Consider the following 19,147-nt stretch of genomic DNA (forward strand, 5'->3'; position numbering starts at 1 on the left):
CTAAAGAATGGGAGGAGCAAGTGGAGACCTAAATAGAAAAGGGGATAAAAACACCCCAGAGATGGGAAATGGTTCTGCGACAGGTGCTCCTCATTACGAAGGGAATGAAAACCATTAAAATACAACACTCCCTTTTGATTTGGAGGATGACTAAGTTATCTAAAACAACCTTACAGTAAGAAACAAAAACTGCAATTACACTGAATAAGTACATGCTTAAAAAGGGCAGCTTTTACTGTAGCTGTTATCAGTGATGTGAAATACATGAAGAAGTCAATGACCTGTGTTTGTGCACGATGGCATTGAACGCTAGACCATCTCTCCAACTGGTAGTGAAGTTGTGTATATTCACATTTGGGTATCTGAAAAGGGCAGATAAGAATTCATTAATCATTAGCTCAACAAAGAAAAATTCAACCCTTCTGGTTCTCTTTTACTGCTCCTTTCTTACCCAGCAGTTTTCATTTGGCACCAAAGCAGCAGCGCATCTTTAGCTGATTTCTTCTCCTTATTGTCCTCAGTTTCCACACTGATGTCTTGAATCTGTAAGTATGGTACACATCCAGTCAGGTCGGAGCTTCAATAATAACTGACCTTCAAATGTTATTGCAGTAGTGGGGTGTATAACATTTAAGGAAGTCAAGTAACAACAGTAAGTTCATAACTACAATAATGGCATAAAGAATTACTTTTTAAAATTATGTTAACTTTTAATAATTCAGTTTTTCTGGGCATGGCTAAATCCAGAGACCTGACATCCCAAAGCCCAAGTTCAGCAACATGGTGACTGAGGTGAGAGGGAAAATCTGTAGAGCTCATCACAGCTACTTTATATATTACCTGGAAGCGAAGGATGATGGTCCAGATGAGACCCAGGGTGAGACGGTGATTCCCATCCACAATGTCATGTGAGCCCATATTTTCCAGATGAACTTTTTGCTCCTTAAGAAACTGTAGGGCTTTGTCAACATTTTCAAGGCAGTGGATACGCATGCGGCCCTTAGTAGGTTTTGGCTAGGGGAAGCAGCAGAAAAATACAAGTTGACATAGGTTGACATTGTTGAAGAAGACAGGGCTTGGCAGGAGTTTAAAAAAAGAAAAGCAAGTAGAAGCAAAAGAAGTAAATCACATATTTTTTTAAAAAACAAAAAACAAGAAATGAAGCACATGATTTCTCCTTCCTCCTGACTTGTGAGGGTCATCCTGAGGGTATGGGTCAGGATTGGGACATAAAGCATTAGTTCCTCTGTGATACTAACCAGCTGTTCTCCTGAGAGCACTTCCAGAAGGCGGATTAGCATGCGCCCATCCCGTAGGTCGGTGTACAAGTCACCAATGCGACAGGTCACTCGGCCTAAGTGAGAATTTACCCATTTGGTAAAGGTTTTCTTCTGTACTGCTTCACGTTCATCTGCAAAGGATGAAAGAAAGAGAGGGGGGTTAAAGCCTTTACACATTACAACAACATAAACTTTACTACGAACTGTCTTCAGTGCCATTACTCTGTAGGAAATGCATATTTACAGTAAAAAAAAGAAAAACAAAACAAATGTCTATAGTTTTGATCACATCTGAGCTCAGCCAGGAGACAGTAAGTCATAAGGACTTAAGCCCCTGCCCTGTGCAGTTCATTTCACAGACAAGCTATGCCATTAAGTCTTTAGAATCACTAGTGACAGCTTAGTGAGAGGTGCTCCCCCCACAAACCACAGTTTACCGATAGCTCTGCTAATGTGTGCATTGCTAATTACTCTGAAGACGTCAGTTTAGAAACAAGACTGTGCAAAACCAGCATGAAGTAATGGCATTTAGTGAGTACTTTTTATTGTTCCTTTGAAAGAGCAGGGCTGAAAAAAGGAATCACAATAAATTAAGCTGTAACAGCAGCTGAGACATATGGACCGGGGGAGTAAGAAGCTAATCCTGCTCCACCACCTAACAAGGTGACCTCATTTCTAGGATACAAGGTCTCCCTGCCTTTTCAAAACACTATTCTAGCACTGTACTTACAGCACTGCACCTAATGCAAGAACAACTTAAAATTAGACATAAAACAGGGCAGAAGTGCAACTCAAATCTAATGAGTCAAATTTAAGAAACTCTCCATTGCAATCTTGCGCCCTCTCGCTAGTGAGGTCAATCAGTTTGTTCATAAGTTAGTAGTTAATTAGTTAGTTAAAAAAAATCTCAAAGGCGTTGCATGTGGTGCTGTTCAGGAGCACTGTTTGTTTAAGAGACCGTATTAGTTGCTGCATACGCTGAATTTGCATTTTGAAAACATCAACACTTGTTCATTTGTCAAAACTCCCCAAGCAGGAGGTAAGGCCTGGCAATGCAAACTACTTTATTGCTCTAATGAAACATTATGCAAAGCTGAGACTGCCCACTCAAAGACCTGTCCGATACCTAGTCAGTTCATGCAGGAGTGAGAGGCTGCAGTGAATAAGCTTAACAGTGATCCGTGAGATTAGAGGTCAGCATCCCTATGGTAACTTTAGTGGACTAAAAAAAACATATAAATACATATTAAGCTGACTTCATAACCAATTGTTTGCACGACATTTACTGAAATTGACCGAAATACAATAAAAGAAAGTAGTGGAAGGATTACTGAGTCACTTCAAGGTTTAGTCATTTGTATTTCTGATTATTAGATGGATCCTAAGCTACTCTGGAATCAGTGAACAATCTAAGCTGAACAAGCTGCAGTAACCAAAGACTGCTGTTGCGTAATCAACTTGCATTAACGGTAAACTCAAAAAGCAGAACATTTTGAAATCTCATGCACGTCTCCATGGGTGGAACATCAAATCAGTGGTATAATTATTTCAGACTGAAGGTGCTTCATCCACACTGCAGACAGCGCTCTTTGTTTCTTGTAATGTTGCGCGCACAGCAAACTTCAAGTAATCTGTAATTAATTGTCCATTTATAAGTATTTTCATTTAAATAAACCTTTCATTAAGCATGACCTCTCGCAACCAGGCCCATGTGGTGTTTGTTAATATTATATTAACATGGTATCAATGATGTATATAAATCCCATGAGCATCTGACTTGCCAGACTGCCAACTACAGAAGGACAAACTTGTCGAGTCTCATTCTGCCCACTGAGACTCATGTTACAATGTCTTTCTAGCCATTTCACAACCTTGAAATGAAATCTCAAGGACTGATCACACTGCCAAAAAAACATCACCAAGAGAGCCTAGAAAAGACTCTGCATCAGCCTTATGGCGTATGGACTGCATGCTCAACCTAGTGAGCTAAACAGCCACTCCAGTTTTTATACATTTTTAATTAACTAATTAACGTATTTATGTTTTGAATACATTCACTTAGATTGTTTTACTGAAACAGCACTGAACTGAGTGTCTCAACGAACATTTCCAAATAACAACAAGCACTTATCATGTCAGAATTTCACACAAAACCACACAGGAAGATGAAAGGAAGTTAAATTTACATACAACTATAAAGTATTATTTACTGATAATGTTATACCCTGTTGGGTGGGGCAGCAATTACTGAGAACATGTGCATAGAGTCACTAGAGTACCAAATAAATAAACCACTGAGTTAATACTCAAAATTATAATGCAGAAACCTTGGTACAGATTGCCATCTGACTGTGTTCACTGGATGCACAAAAAACATTTCAGTTAACAGATACAAAGATACATATAGGAAGTCAGCAGAAATTAAATAAATCAACACACTGAATGTTATGACAAAACCAAGCCAAAGAGTTTGTAAAGCTGTGATTGTTCCTACTACCACTAGAACTGTAGTAGTACTAGGTCAGAGTAATACTAGTAAAGGAATAGTACTCTATTGATCAGGCCATTGTCTTAGAATGGCTAAACAGAACTAACTCTTAAGTTAAAGATATGACGCGTGAGTCCATTTAAAGGTTAAAAAAATGTACAAAACTTCATTTAAAGCAACTCTGATAGTGATACTTGACAATATGTGCAGACACCTGGCACTGTTTATTACATGGTTAGTACCATTCTTAGACTAGTCAGAACTACGAGGAGAATGCATTCTGCCCAGACACACAGGTTCCTTAAAGAATACATGCAACCAGAGACTGCGACCACCTACGAACATGACGGTGAACAAAAACATACAGACAGCACAACACCAGAGCAGCTTCAGGACAAGTCTCAGATTTTCCCTGAGTTGCCCAGCCAGAGCCGAAACAAAGTCAACACAATACTCATATTACACCTATGGAGAGAAAAGAAAATGCTTCCCATCCAAAGTAATAAAGGTCTTTACTTTTGTAATTTAGAGATTTAAGTTTTAGATTTTTAAAAACCCCAAACCCCCAAAACAAACAAACATCTTTACAATTAATGATACTATAAAACTGAATGAATGATAGAATGAAGAATCTAATTCAGTTTAGATAAGACGTGAAATGTTTGCTTTTTTTTAAACTTGTTAAATTTTTAATAACAGAGTTATACAAACAAAGACAAAAAAGCAGGTTGTAGAAAGAAATGTTAACTCAAAACAGGCGACAGGGCCGGCTACAGCCATGGCCTACAGGCATATATGGTGAATAGCTGGAACTCAGGCTACCATTTCAGCTATCAGCCCGACAGTCCTGAGGATAGGTGTGTTTTTACCAGTTTTACTGGAACTTAAGAGATACGCTGACAAACAAGGAATAGCATTGTCATCAAGCAGCTACTCAGTCAAAGAGCTTTAGTATAGGATAGTTCTCTAGATGTTGCCATGGGATGAGCTAGTAGTGGATTGTGGTTTGGGCTTTGGTTCTTACACCTTTTAATAATAGACTCTAACAAAGCCTCCTTTATTTGTTTCCCCATATTTCTCGTGTCTAACAATGACAGATTATTCAGTTATTAAAGGATTGCTAATCAGTATGAAGTTGTTTAATAAGCCAGAAAATAAGGACTTCTGTTGCACAGGAGCGCTGTGGAAGTGGCTACATTCCTCTTAAGGCTTGGTCATGTTGTGACATAGCACCCAGCAATGAGGAGGAGGCAGTGGGTTGGTGGGCAGGGGTCCTAAAAACCCCCATAAAATGCTAGTACCTACCTCGCCTGTGCTACACTCCTAATAACAATGCTGCCGAACAAGAAAACCAGACAGACAAACACAGACATCAGTCTCTGACGTGTTTGCTCATTCAAAGCAGTCAAACACAAACCTGTCATCAGAGGTGGATATGGTAGATAAGTGTAAAACTACTGCAGCTGTTGCTTTTGCAAGTGCAAAGCATGACACGTCAACTGTAATGTTAGTTCGTTCACATCTAATTGAAATTTTACATTTTACTAACCTGCTTAGCTTCCACAACAGGAAGTCTGGTGGTGCACTATGTATTTTGAAAAGTGTGAACACTGATGCATGATGGTGACAAAAGATAAAGAAAGCTCAAACTATGCTCTACTTATAGTGTCAAATGTCTCACGTCATGTGAAACACCTTCAGGGTTTCCAAACACTGTTAGAGAATTACACAACAGACAATATGAGAGAAGAGTGAGAAAACTGGGGCTTTAGAAGCCAAGTCTGATAATTACTAGTTTGTCTTGCATTGTCTTAGCTCTCTTCTTCAAATAAAAACACTAAAATAAGTCCGCAAACTTCACAGTTTAAAATAAAAGCTCTCACACTACTATTCATTGTGATAACACCGTTGATTTACTTGTGTTTACATACCTGTAATTAGCACTAAATAGACAGATAGTGCTCTGGATGTTATATAAATCCTAGCATATACCCCATGTCAAATGAGGATTCAATCTACTACTATACTATTTATTTTTAATTCAAAAACATATTAAACTGGATACCCTACCACTAAATGATTTCACAGCACATGTGTCTGACATAAGAGTAAAATGTACCCGTATTTAGGTATCACTAAAACGAACATTATAAATGTAGATTTAAGATCCTGCCTATCATGCATTTCTTGCTCACTCTTTTGGAGTCTCTTTGTGCAAGGTAGAAAAACAAGTAATTAAAATTCTAAATGTCATGTTTTTCCTCTATAGTTTACTAATAACAGATCAAAACCTGTGGTTAAAGTCATCGCTAAATGTTTCAAAGGCACATTCGGGCATGTCCAGCCACTTTGAACATGTTCGTGTCTGGTAGTAAGCTTTAAGTATATGTCAGAGTGAGGGAGGTGAGGGCCTGTCTCAGCCAGTGCCCTCTTTACAATTGAAGGTTCGGGGGTTTAGTTTGCTGCTGCTTTTCTATTTCACTGTCAAATGAACTTGGGCACTGTTGATAACGATGATTATCTGCAGGTAATCCGAACCAATATGCCGCCAGACTTAATCCTGTCTGTGTGGCTCATAGTGCCCGGGATCATGTTTGGTGATAACATGGAGACAGATACAACACTAACACTGACTTAGTGGCCCAAGGCTCAGAAGGAAAACCATAAAGACAACAGTCTTTATCAGCAGTGGCAGTTTATGGGGTCATATAAAGTTTAGGATATCATTTGTAGGAAGTTATTGGTTTTTTATTTATTTTTGGGGGGTTTTTTTGTTTTGTTTTTTAATATGCCAGCATATAATGTGCTTTTTTAATTCAGTGGTCACTGCTGCATCAAGGTGTAATAAATAATGATCACAGGAAAAAAAAAATCACATGACTGTGTACATTAAAATATGTTTTTTTTACTTGCTGTGACCCCGCAGTGTGCAGTGTAACTGAGACAGAATATTGTTTGGCTGGAAATTTCACACTCACACACACTGTGTTCAGTTTGCAAAAAACAGGACTATCGTTTCAAAAACATGTTTGCTGCAGCACAGCATGTGATCATCATGATGGTTGCCATCTCGGCCTGTCAAAAAAGCATTCATACAGCAAAATGTACAAAACATTTAAAATAACCCTGAAATACGAGGCAATAAATCAACTGAACAAAATCAGTAATCATCACTTTTTGATTAAGACTTTGAGATTATTATCCACTGCTGACAATGTCACTGATAAAATTAATTTCCTTTACGAGCCCACGTCAAGGTCAGAATTGTTTGTGTGTGTTACTGTATACACAACAGAGACTGGAACAGGACTTAATGCCAGCACTGTTTCTGCCCGCGTTGCTCATCAAATCTTGTCTGTTTGTGCTGTACATCACGAAGACAAAGCATTAGTGAGGGGGGGCAGAGGGCAACTTCTAATCCTTTCTTTCTTATGAATTCTGCATCCATGCACTGCGTTGGATGACAGTGCATTCTGGACTCCCAGTGGCATCACTTCTGCACGCTGGACAAGGAGCGACGCCAACCATAAATAACTTTCCACAGTAAGCACTTCAGATAAAAGGAAAAAATGTACACTGCAGATTTTCTTCACCTTTTCTAAGTAAGATCACCCACTGTCAAACACACTGGGCCATTGTGTTGCGATTTCTTTACTTACTCATAAATTCAGGCCCCTTTTCTTTGGAACCAGCTCCCAGTTTGGATTCAGGACACAGACACTCTCCCCACTTTTAAGATTCGGCTTAAAACCGTTCCTTTTTTGATAAAATATTTAGTTAGGACTGGATCAGGGGATCCTGAAGCCTCCCTTAGTTATGCTGCAATAGGCATAGGCTACTGGGGGCTTCCCATAATGCACTGAGCATTTTTCTTCTGAACTCACCTTTTTGTACTTGCTATGTGTTTGCACACCACTCTGCATTTAATCAATAGTTATTAGTAACTTCTTTTCCACAGTGTGTCCTGTCTTTCTCCCCTCAACCCCAAACTAGCTGTGAACCAGGCTCAGCCTCCCTGAGCCTGGTTATGCTCGAGCTTCCTTCCTGTTGAAAGAGAGTTTTTCCTTCACACTGTTGCCAAGTACTTGTTCATAGGGGGCCGTGTGATTGCTGGGTTTCACTCTATTATTGTAGGCTCTTTACCTTATAGTAGAGCTGGGCGATAGAACGATAACGAACGATCTGAATAACTTTTTCTCGATAGAAAAATTTAACTATTGCGATAGACCTCACCGCTCTTGTCCTCTTAAAAAAAAAGAAAAAAAAAAGAACAGCCAATCCAAATTAAGTAGCGCAGAGCTGAACCAATCACAGCGGCTTTTGTCAGACTAAAGTAACTGTTAAAACTGTTTGAAAAGCTAAGCTATACAACAAGGAGAGATTGAGAATTTCCTTTTAGTTCTCAGTTTATTTGATATTGACAAAAGTTAGTCAATTTTGTCTGTTCTTCTGTAAAACAAACTAAGATTTATTTTTAGAATTAATATTTTGTTTCTAAGTGGAATTGACAATTTAGTAGTCTGTGTTTTTTGTTCTATTTTGAAACTTAAACGCTTTAGCGGCTGCCTTTTGTGTAGTTTGCAATATTTGCCTTTATTTATCTGAAAAAGTCTCATGTTCCTTAAGTACATCTACCCTGTTGAACTTATTATGGGAAATAAATATTTAAATCAAAACAAGCTGCTGATTATTTCACATTTTACTTGTGAGCAACGGCACATTTAAATCTTACAAATATAGTTATTTGGCTTATATCGTGATATATATCGTTATCGCCTGAAATGAAAAAAAAAAAAAAAACATATCGTGATATGAAAAAATCTTATATCGCCCAGCTCTACCTTATAGTATAAAGCGTTTTGAAGTATGTGTTTGTGCTCTATAAATAAAACTCAATTGAAACTGTATATGTAGAGTAAATGAAAAATCAACACTATACTACATCAGGATTGTTGGGTATGTATAAATGCATATTACTACAATATGCATACATTTATTTATGGATGCATGTCAAGTTTTATACTTGATATCTGCCTTTATAACATACTGCATATTTAAGTAATTCTGCATGAATGTATAACATGGCAGCTTCTCAGGAGAGCAGGGTGGTTAGCACTGTTGCCCCACCTTCTATGTGGAGTTTACATGTTCTCCATGTGCCTGTGTGAGTTCTCTCTAGGTACTCTGGCTTCCTTCCACAGTCTAAAGGCAGAGTTGCTGATGTTAGGTTAATTAGTGATTCTAAGCTGCCTGCAGGTGTGAATGTGAGAGTGAATGGTTGTCTGTGTTTTGGCCTTGTGATAGACTGGCGACCTGCCCAGGATATACCCGGCCTCTAACCAAATGACACCTGGGATAGTTATTGGCTCGATCACAACCCTGAACTGGATAAGCAGTTAAGAAAAATAAATGTATGGATGGGTGGGTGGGTGGATGGATAGATAACTTTGTGCTGAATCCATTATGTACATAAAACAGCAAGATATTTCACATTCTGTGTCGAATGGTGACAACCATCTAAGGACAAAATATTGTTGGTTGCTGCAAATAAAATCATAAAATTGCAGGTTTTACCACTGAAAATTCTAAAACACACACACAACAATCACACTACAGCACTACACGGGTCATTTGGAACTAATCTGGAAGCGCCATGAAGCTCAGAAATCTATAGTCAGTGATTGGCTTGAACTGTTGGCTATCTGAAATTACAGAGTAGACCCAAGGCACTCATTAAAGAGATACCATGAAGTACTTAGAGAGAAAAAACTCCCACAGACAAAAGCAGCTTGTAATCTTTGTGGTTAGTGGTTACCATTCTGCACTGACACCAGTGGGTGGTTTCAATCAACACTAACTATGGTGTGGGGTGCCATGAGCAATGCAATCGTTTTACAGAAGTTGTGGGAGATGTTGGTGTTTGTAAATATTTTTCTACCAGTACGGGGAAAACAACACATGATGTACTCATTACCTGGAGCCACCAAGCTAAAAATTAACGCCACATTGGCAGAAATCTTTCTCAGTCCCACGCTAATCATTTTTCCACTGTAAGTGAAATGTGTTTCTACCCGTCATTTCACCACTGCTTCAACTTAAAATATCTATCTACTTGGAAGTCAACAATTTGTGTTGTAAATATCTACAGTGTTATAGTACCCTGCCACTGTTTGTGTTTATTCAGTGCCATTTTTATATTCTGGTTTGATTTCATTCTTTGCATTTTTGTGTGAAATAGAAATGTCTTGTCTGTGCAAGTGAGTGAAACACAGATGCGCATGCTTTCACATTCTTCTCCCTATAAAAGCGGAACTTCCCTTCCTTCACTTATAACTTTGAAACTAGGGCTGTAGTAAAACCGCCGCCTTGCCACATGTGGCATGAGTTATTCTTGCACTTTTAGCAGCTTGAGGTTGCAACTTTAGAAGCTTGCCCAACTTTAACGGGTTTGTTATTACAACTGACAGGGAGGGTATGACAGAGAGACCTCCTCTCCTTTTTAAATCGTACTGATGGAAGTGATACCCTCCTTCAATCACATTTCTTTGTGGAACTTTCAGCTGCACGTGATAATAAAGGAAGATGGGAGAAATCTAGACTGGGCAAGGCCAATCCCATGAGAAAAGAAACATAAATAAGCATCCCTTAACGATAACTTCTGGACCCATGTGGCATGTAACATGTAAATAGGACAACATTCATTATACCATTGTTGTCTAATGACCTCTTTCTTTCTGCACTTTACAAACAAAGAAAGTTATTGTGCATGTCTGCACCTATGTTAAATCTTCACCCTTGCTGATGTGACTCTCAGTTACAGCCAAAGGCCACAAGTCACTGAGCTTTCACTGAGACTTTTAGAAATATCAGGTTACAAACATTCAAAAGTGTCTTGCTAGATTTGATATTTGAGCAAAATGCACCACTGATGTCCCCCAGTATTAATTCATTTTTTTAATTATGCAGAAAAAGTAGATAAACACAACAACATTAGCCACTTCTTTATGGAGAGTCAACAGATTATATGAACTAAATTAGTACAGGAAATACATATCAGGCTGAGAATCAATTATTACACACTACAGTGAGAAATCTGTGGGTTCAGTTCAAAATAGCCTATGCTGCAAAGTATATATGGACACCTCGTCACTTTGTCTATTTGAAGGCTTTAGAGAAAAGTACTTTCTGTTTGAACAATGCCATGCTGCTAAGGCCTGCTGAGTGACAGTACTGCCAAAGTCCACAGTGGCTAAGAAAGTGACCCTTTGGACCAACACTCTGTTGTCTAAATGCCCTTTTACACATTTCCATTAACCTCACAGCATCTGAACCTGTTAGCTTCAGTCTGACTGGGCACCCTGATCCCTTCTCTAAAAGCAGTCTTACTTGGCTGAACTTGGTAACACTTGTATATCACGTTCAATACAAGCACAAGTTACGACGGCATGCAGCCACATTAAACAGGGGCATACAGTTCAGAGATAGACACAAGATTGCCACATACTGATATACTAAAGCATGCAGACGATGTGACTTTTGTGGCTATCAGAATGAAGCCAGGGGTAACACTGACGTAAAAACAAAATGAAATGAATGAATGCTGTCACTAAAACAACAAACCAAAACTGATGAAACAATGCCAAGTATGGCTGTTTGACAAATTATAACTCTTACCCTAATTACTGATGAATTGGGATAGTGAATGAAAAAATATTCATCTTGGCTCTTGCCTGAAGTAAAAGGCTGAACTTTGGTATAGATTTCCTCCAATGTACTTTACACACAAAAGGAATATAATACACAGTGTGATCTGGGCAACAGGAAAAAAAACTTCCCTCCAACCTGTAACAGAGACTACTGACAGAAATGGCGTAAACCACTAGGCCTGGTTTTTCATTAAACATGTCTGCTTTGACCACTGTAATATAGTTATTCAGTTTAACTTTTACCATTTAGCCATCACTTACACAACAGCCAGAAGATCCTAAACATGACTTCTTGTTGGACTGGTACTGGGCCCGATAAAATATTTGCCCTTGTCTGTGTTAAGATTTCTAAAGTAACTGTAGCATATTGCACAACAGAGATGACGTTTGTGTTTAAAATGACAAAGCGCTAATTTAATCTTGCAAAAAATGAAAATTGCAAATGAATGGCAAATATTTCTAATAAAATGTAAATGATGCAATGCAAAACCTTTTTGCAAATTGGTGCTATGACAAAACTATGTGAGTGCACACCATATCCTTCAATTACACCAGCTCTCATGATTCAACATGAGGGAGTGACACAAAGAATGAGCCGCAAGGGTAGTCAAACTGGAAATGCAAGTGGGTGTTGACAAGATGTGCTGTGCATTTAGATACATGTGTATCATTGCATTTATGACAAATTTTACCCAAAACACATCTACGCACAAACACGTCTATCAAAGTAGAGGTAGATCATGTGTAGCTCATAGTCATCTCTCCAACACATTAGACAGAAAGTATCTTTGTAATAGGGAATCATTGCTACTAGCTTGATGACTAATCTCTGAACCCATACATTTGCCTGTGAGTTACAGGCTGAAGTTGAAGAAAAACATGCTGGAATGTACCCCTAGCTTACCAGTGAATGTGGGTGCAAGATCAGTTTAAGAAAATGCAGCAACGTTTATATATTCTTAAGGAAAGTGATACCATTTGTTATGTGGCTCTTATCTCCAGTGAAAACTAGCAGTGTTTTGAGTTAAGATGTAAACATTACTTCACAGATAAGAAATAAACCTTCAACAGAAACCGTGTCTATTTCCGCGATAATCTTGCGATAATGTAGATATTGGCCAACGTGTTGGTGTGCAACAAGAATGTCAAACCTGCAAAGAAAGTAGAAAGTAGACCTGCCCTTCAAGTAAACTTGAAGGCAGTTCTCCATCCCAGATGGCAACCAGGAATAGACTGATCTTCATGCACACAAATGGCAGGCCAGTGTCCCTCACACTACACACTTTCAAATACTGTAAACCTCCACACTTTAAAAACTGTTTTCAGGTAAACATATTAACTGCTATTTAGCACAAGCTTTTACAGACATTAGTTAAGAAAGTAATTGGATTAGTGTAGTTAAGAGATTAATTTTAAGGGAACCCTGTAAGTTTCAGCCTAAGATTCTTTTCCCATGGCCTCTGATTTCTATAAGCTAGATCTCATAGACTTGGCAGGCTTCAGTGAGTAACAGAGCTGTGTATTGTAATAAGATAAGAACGGACAGGTGGCGCAGTGATCAGGTACCAGACTGACTGCCTGCTTTAGATATGAGCCGAGAGCCTACTGTATCTCTTCCTCATTTCTCTCCTAGCTCAGAAAAGGTTCATAAGTAAGAAGAATTATTTCAACCTCATGCTGATAATTACCTCATCCAGGGGAAAAAATAAAGTCTTTTGCGGCCTTAGTTACAACTCGAAGCACCTGCACCCACAACTACTGCATGCCAAGTAGTAGATTTCTACTCAATATTTCCTGTTTCAACAAACAACAGAATACGTGTTTGCTGCTGGCTCTACAACTGCTTTATCAACATTAGTAACATTAAAAACGGTTTTCATAAGCAGCACAGAGTTATACGGCAGAGTTATCAAGGTTATCAAGTTATCAAGGTATCAGCTCAGTTAAAAAAAATGTTTAAAAATTAAAAAAATAACAACATCATAGAAACGTGTGGTAATTAAAAAGGATCTTCCCTTTCAATGAGATCTAACTCTTACCTTGCAACTGTTTAAATCTTCCTTCGAGGATGTTAGAGTATTGCACCTGATTAACAAAAGCTGCTGGGGACAAGCAGGAATCTCTTTCCCTGTGGTCCCACTCCATGTTTTTTTTTTCGTCCTCAAGCCGTCTTTGTAAAATATTCCTCTCAGGCACAGAATGAATGGGTATTTTCCCACATAGCACAACAGAAGCAAACTTTGCGACTTTTAAAAGAAAAACAAACCAAGATCAAATCCTTTAAAAGGTTATCCAAAAGATACTTTTAGTGTACCACAAAAGCCTTGGTATATCCTCCTCTTTTATTCCCACAACACAAGCTGAGAAATGTTGCCGCCTTTTCTTCTCTTCATCCACCGTAAGGTCCACCTTGTCCAATGACACGCAGAGTGAGTGCAACGGTGGGGGATTTTTTCAAAGAATCATTTAACCAAAACTGAGGAGCAAAAAGTTCTCTTGTTTCATTCATTTCACCACCCCTCTGGCCTCTGAGCAAAGTTACACTCCCTTGTGGTTCTAGTGAGAGAACAAAAAAAACCCTGGGTATTCCTTCCCTTCAACCTCTGTGCATTTGCTGGAGCAGAACACAGGAGCTGCAGGCAAGCTAACCGGCCATAGTCGGATAGCTGTGTAAACAAAGCCTGCTGGGCTCTCTAAAAATTGTGCCATTTGCATAAGGTGTGTTTGAAGGAGGAGCACATAGATAGAACATGGTGGAAGCGAGGGAGGAGGTGTGAAGGCGGACTAAACCATTAAAGTCCTCTGCTCAGTGTAGCCCTAGGTGGATTATCTAACTCCACCTTAATTCCAGAGAGCACCGGGGTGTGGCTTGCCTGAAAGGTGCGTCACAAAAGTCCTCATCATTTTACATGATCGTATGTTATTTTGTAAGACAACGTTTAATCTTTCCTTTACTGTATGTGGGGGCTGCGTTATGAGAAGGGCGTTAAGACAGGAAGGAAGCTGCTGAGAAAGTCTCAGAAAGGCAGCAAGTGTTTCCTGCCATAACAAGATTCAAAATCTGTCAACTTGCGTGTTACTTCATGAGGCAGAGGGGGTGGAAGTGAGTTGTTAACTCTTAAAAACTAAATGGTTTAAGCAGATCTGACTTCTTACTAGTTTAGAACCAAGTACTAAAACTAGCAGCTCTTCAAGAAAATCATTAAATTAATTTCATTATAATCAATTTAGGCGTTTTCAAGCAGTTAAGAACTGATTCTCACCATTGTATAGTTGCTGAATACATACTTGCCATTATTTCCATTAAAGAGTTTAATCTGTGTAATACAGAGTAAGTTCACTGTTAACAAAGAGTATACATTAACAGGAGATTATAAATATAAATTCTTAACAGTAAATAGCATTGAATGGAAACTTCACCTTTAAAATGTAATGTATATTTAATAAACGCCAGCTCAAAAATAACACAAAACTATAAACACAGTGAGGACAAAGGTCATATTCTTTCAGGCTCTTTTAGTCTGGTCAGGGGGGATCATCGTGGTCTGGTCTGTGTTTGTCCTGATGAGCTGGCAGCATCTGGATTGTTCTCATTAGAGGACCAAATGCCCCAGGCTTTCTGTAACTGGGTGTTTATGGAGGGGGGACTGGACTAATGAGATCCAAAGAGGACACACTTCCTCTTGAGGAACAGCGACTATGCTACAATCAAATGTAGTGAGAAAAATAGTGCACCAAAGCTATCCCACTTAAAATCCCATTGGACATATTTTAAACATCGCAATCACATCAAAAATAAAAACCAGATAAATGTGAGCATTACCTCGCTATGCAACCCACGAATGAACAAATTAAGAAACAAGATTAGAGTTACTTTTGTGAAACATGAAAACTGTCTAAATGACATCTGGGAGAAATTCCACACTCAACAAACTACAGGCAGTGACAATGAATAATGAGCTTGTGTGGTTAATTAGCCTGATAAGACAGAAAAACCAGAAGCTGCTGGGGGAGTAAGCACTAAAAAAGGGGAAAGAGTAGACATCTCTTGCTAAACATGTATATTTTATCTGTCTCACAGCACAACCCCAGCTGAGCACCCATGGGAGGACGGAAGAATGAAGTGTACTCTAAACTTTGATCTGAAGGGGAATTCCCCTAAAGAGAGTAGGGTGAACTACTCATATGAGTCCATAAATGTGGCGAAATTTACACAAGCCAAATACAAACACACGTGTCTGTTTTATGTTTCAGTTGATTATTAAAAATATCCTATTAAAAGGCCTACTTTAAATACAGTTCAGGTTTGTTGTGTCTATGATAATTATGCAGATCTATTACAAAACTGAACACAAAGCACACAGATTTTGAGAAATCACTCAAATAATTTTCAAAGGCCATGTGTTGTAGCTGTGGACGCGCTCTCAAGTGAACACGCCTAACTGTTTGCGTTTGAAGCAAGCCGTTGGTTTCAAAAAATGCAAATTTGCACAGCTTGCCTTGCTGCCCACACGGTACAGTACAGTCGATAAGTGGTTATCTGTAAATGAAAATGATCTTAAAACAAGAGAAGCTCTCCACTGTAAGAGGTACGCACTGCTAATCATGTTACATAGAGACAGGCACAAAACGTTTGACAGAAATTGAGAGGAAGACGTGAAAAGAAAAAGCACCTTAGAAACTGCACAAAGTCTTGACATTTGGGGAGAAGTCATAAACGGTGGGCCTAAGCTAAGCCTGGGGGGAATAGCTGCTAGAGCATGTCAAAGAATGTGCACATCAAGTCCACACTTGTAAAACTTAGACAGTATTTAAAGACATTCACATAGAAGCTCACACATACACACACAAGTTCTTGTTTGATCACAAGTGCAAACAGTATTACAGCATACTGCTATATAATAAAAAGTTACCTGACAGGACATGACTGTTTATAAAGTGCAATTTCTATATAACGGCAGCTCCTAAAGGAAATGAACTGTGGTGCACTCCTCCCCAGTAAAATGAGGTGTATATCTGACAAACACATTGACTACAATAGTGCTCAAGATCATTATAGCGTGTGGTTTCGATGTGTGCGTGTGCGTGTTTGTGCATGTATATATGTGTGTTGGCGACTGCCTGTTGCTCCCCTCTGCTGGGTTCATTATGACACTGCATCTTGTTTTTAACAATAGAGGTTTTAATAGAGGTGAAGCCAGGCCAGGCCAGTTAAATAAACACACACAAACACACCTCCAGCAGATCTGATAAAACAGCCAATAATGTGTCACCTTATTTGACGCTTCCAACAATGGCAGACTGGCCTGTGTTTGCACAGCTTTGAGGCTTTGGAGTAAGCTACTGAATAAAACTGTCATCGAAATTATTATTATTATTGCACTCTTAAAAAGGATAGCATTAGGGCTGAACGATATATCGCATTTGCGATAATATCGCGACATGATCAAGTGCAATTTTCTAACCGCAAAGGCTGCGATTATACTCTGGACATGTCCAAATTCATGGGCTGCATCCTCCTGAGGCCGCATTTGTAGACCGATTACGTCACAGCGACGCGCCGAAGGCTGTCCAAATTACTACCATATCCCAGAATTCATAGCACGGCCCAGCCAAACTCCAGTTTCCAGCAATGGCGGCCGCTACTAAGTTTTAAAATTACTCATACTAATCTTTCAGGGTCACAAAATAAACTTTTAACATATTTTCAGGCGAGAAAGTAGTTGTGTAAACATCAAATATCTGCTCGGTTTATCAAGATATCCCATATTTGCAAAAGTGCTTCGACGTTTTCAGAGGTGTCTGCTACCCACCAGCTCGACAGCTAGCCGGGAGCTCGAGGGTTACTGATGCGGCCGAGAACGGCACAACTCCCGGCACAACTCCCGGCACATCATTTTCAGATCACCGCGGAGTTTCGCTGCTCGGGTTAAACATAATATATAAGTCACTTAGACAACCTAAAAATGTTATTGTTGGGCTTTTTTCAGTGTTTTGTTTGTTCATGAGTAAATCGGTTTGGCTGAGATTAAAGTTATTAGATTAGATAAAATAAAACTTTATTAATCCCCCGGGTGGGTTCCTCCTTGGTTTTCACACAGCTGACTAAACGTCAAACAGAAAACTTATTAAACAGAAGTATGAGACAGTCGAGAATTTACACCAGTGTCTGGTTATATTTTAGATAGCAAGAAGCAGACGGCCGAGTTTATTAAACTCCACCGAGACAGCGGTGACGCTAATCAGAACTAGACCGTCCAATTTCACGCCTTTAAACTTTAAAGGCGTGTTTGTGTGTGTGTTTATACAATTGCTATTATGTTTGCACTTTATGTGTAATGTTACTGACTGCAGAGATCAGTAAGATGTGTGTATTTTTTATTTATTAGTTTTATTTATTTAATATTATTTTTTAATTTAATGACTGTCTAGTAGTTCACAGATGTCGAAAAACTGAGTGTGGTAAAGCCACTGATTTTTTTTATGTATATTTCTGCAATCTGCACATTGTACTGACTTTCATTTTAATGTTTACACCAGGGTTCCTTGTCAGCACTTTATGCTCAGATGTTTGTAAGCTAAAAATAAACTATTGTGTATGTTCAAATATACTGTTGTGATTGAAGAAGTTAAATAAAAATGTCAGTCATCAATTCATGCATCACCTCATGTCATCATAACAGAGGTCTGTCTTCCAGGAAAGAACAGTTTAAAATTAATGTAATATAGTATTGGCCATACTATATGATGTATTGCTTGTCTTTGTTTAATAATACAGAAGACAAAGACCTTAAAAAATAATCGCATATCGCATCGCAATCGCAATATTGGGGCAAAAAATCGCAATTAGATTATTTTCCATAATCGTTCAGCCCTAGATAGCATCTTAATTCATTTCAGTAAGATCACTAATCAGACATAACATGAGTTTAGATGCAGAAGCACTGGTGTGAAAAGAACCTGCACAGAAACAGATCAACCTAGCCACATTTCTCTTTGCTCAACAGACTATACAGCTTCCTCGTTTTGTCCTCCTTTTGGAAGTATTTCTGTCTTGCCCTATAAAGACAGAACTGAGCCTTTGGGGACAAAAAATAATGAAACCTGTTCCCCAGTCTACAGAGATTTCTGCAGTGTTAGTATCAGGACTGATCTCAAGTGAATATTGCTAAAACTCTTGTTGGATATTAAAACGCATGCTTTACAAAACAGTTACAACATTGGGGTAAGTGCAAAACGATCTTTCTCATAACATATTGGGAATAAAAGAGTTTTCTTAAACTCAACTTAAAAAGCTCAAGACTTCACTGTCACAGGTTTTCTATTCTCACCTTCTCACCAATTGTTTTACAAGTTACATTTGGCATTGCTTTTAGCCATAATACTCCTCGGAGTAAATGTCTTATTTTCCTCAATGAACCTTCTTTCCTCTCCCGACTACTTCACCAAAGAAACTGGTAGGATAAAAAACTCTGTCATGTCAGAACATTGTGAGGGCAAAAAGGAAGCGCAGAAATATCCCATAATAGGTCTGTTTGCAGACCTATTATGGATAGATTTAAACTGCCTGCTAACCAAATCTTGGAATACAAGAGCATCAGCATGTGTGCAGACACTTGATCTATAAAAGTCTTGGTAAAATTCGAAAGATTTTCTAAAAGCTAATAAAAAAT

General features: G+C 38.7%; 1 protein-coding gene across 3 annotated transcripts in view; it reads right to left on the bottom strand.

The window, feature by feature from the left end:
* sptbn2 (spectrin, beta, non-erythrocytic 2) overlaps positions 1-19,147 on the bottom strand; it is a 54,044-nt gene that overhangs the window by 19,365 nt on the left and 15,532 nt on the right. For 2 of the 3 annotated variants that reach the window (XM_080866810.1, XM_080866808.1), the window contains exons 3-6: positions 1,260-1,411; positions 841-1,014; positions 452-543; positions 282-362 (exon numbers count right to left, since the gene is read on the bottom strand). In XM_080866810.1, coding sequence (XP_080722936.1) covers positions 282-362; positions 452-543; positions 841-1,014; positions 1,260-1,411 — 499 coding nt within the window. Of the gene's footprint in view, positions 1-281; positions 363-451; positions 544-840; positions 1,015-1,259; positions 1,412-13,513; positions 14,151-19,147 lie in introns of those variants that run through there. The other variant, XM_080866809.1, reaches the window with a different exon arrangement.

Source organism: Rhamphochromis sp. 'chilingali', assembly GCF_963969265.1.
Source record: "Rhamphochromis sp. 'chilingali' genome assembly, chromosome: 19".
NCBI classification, from domain to species: Eukaryota; Metazoa; Chordata; class Actinopteri; order Cichliformes; family Cichlidae; genus Rhamphochromis; species Rhamphochromis sp. 'chilingali'.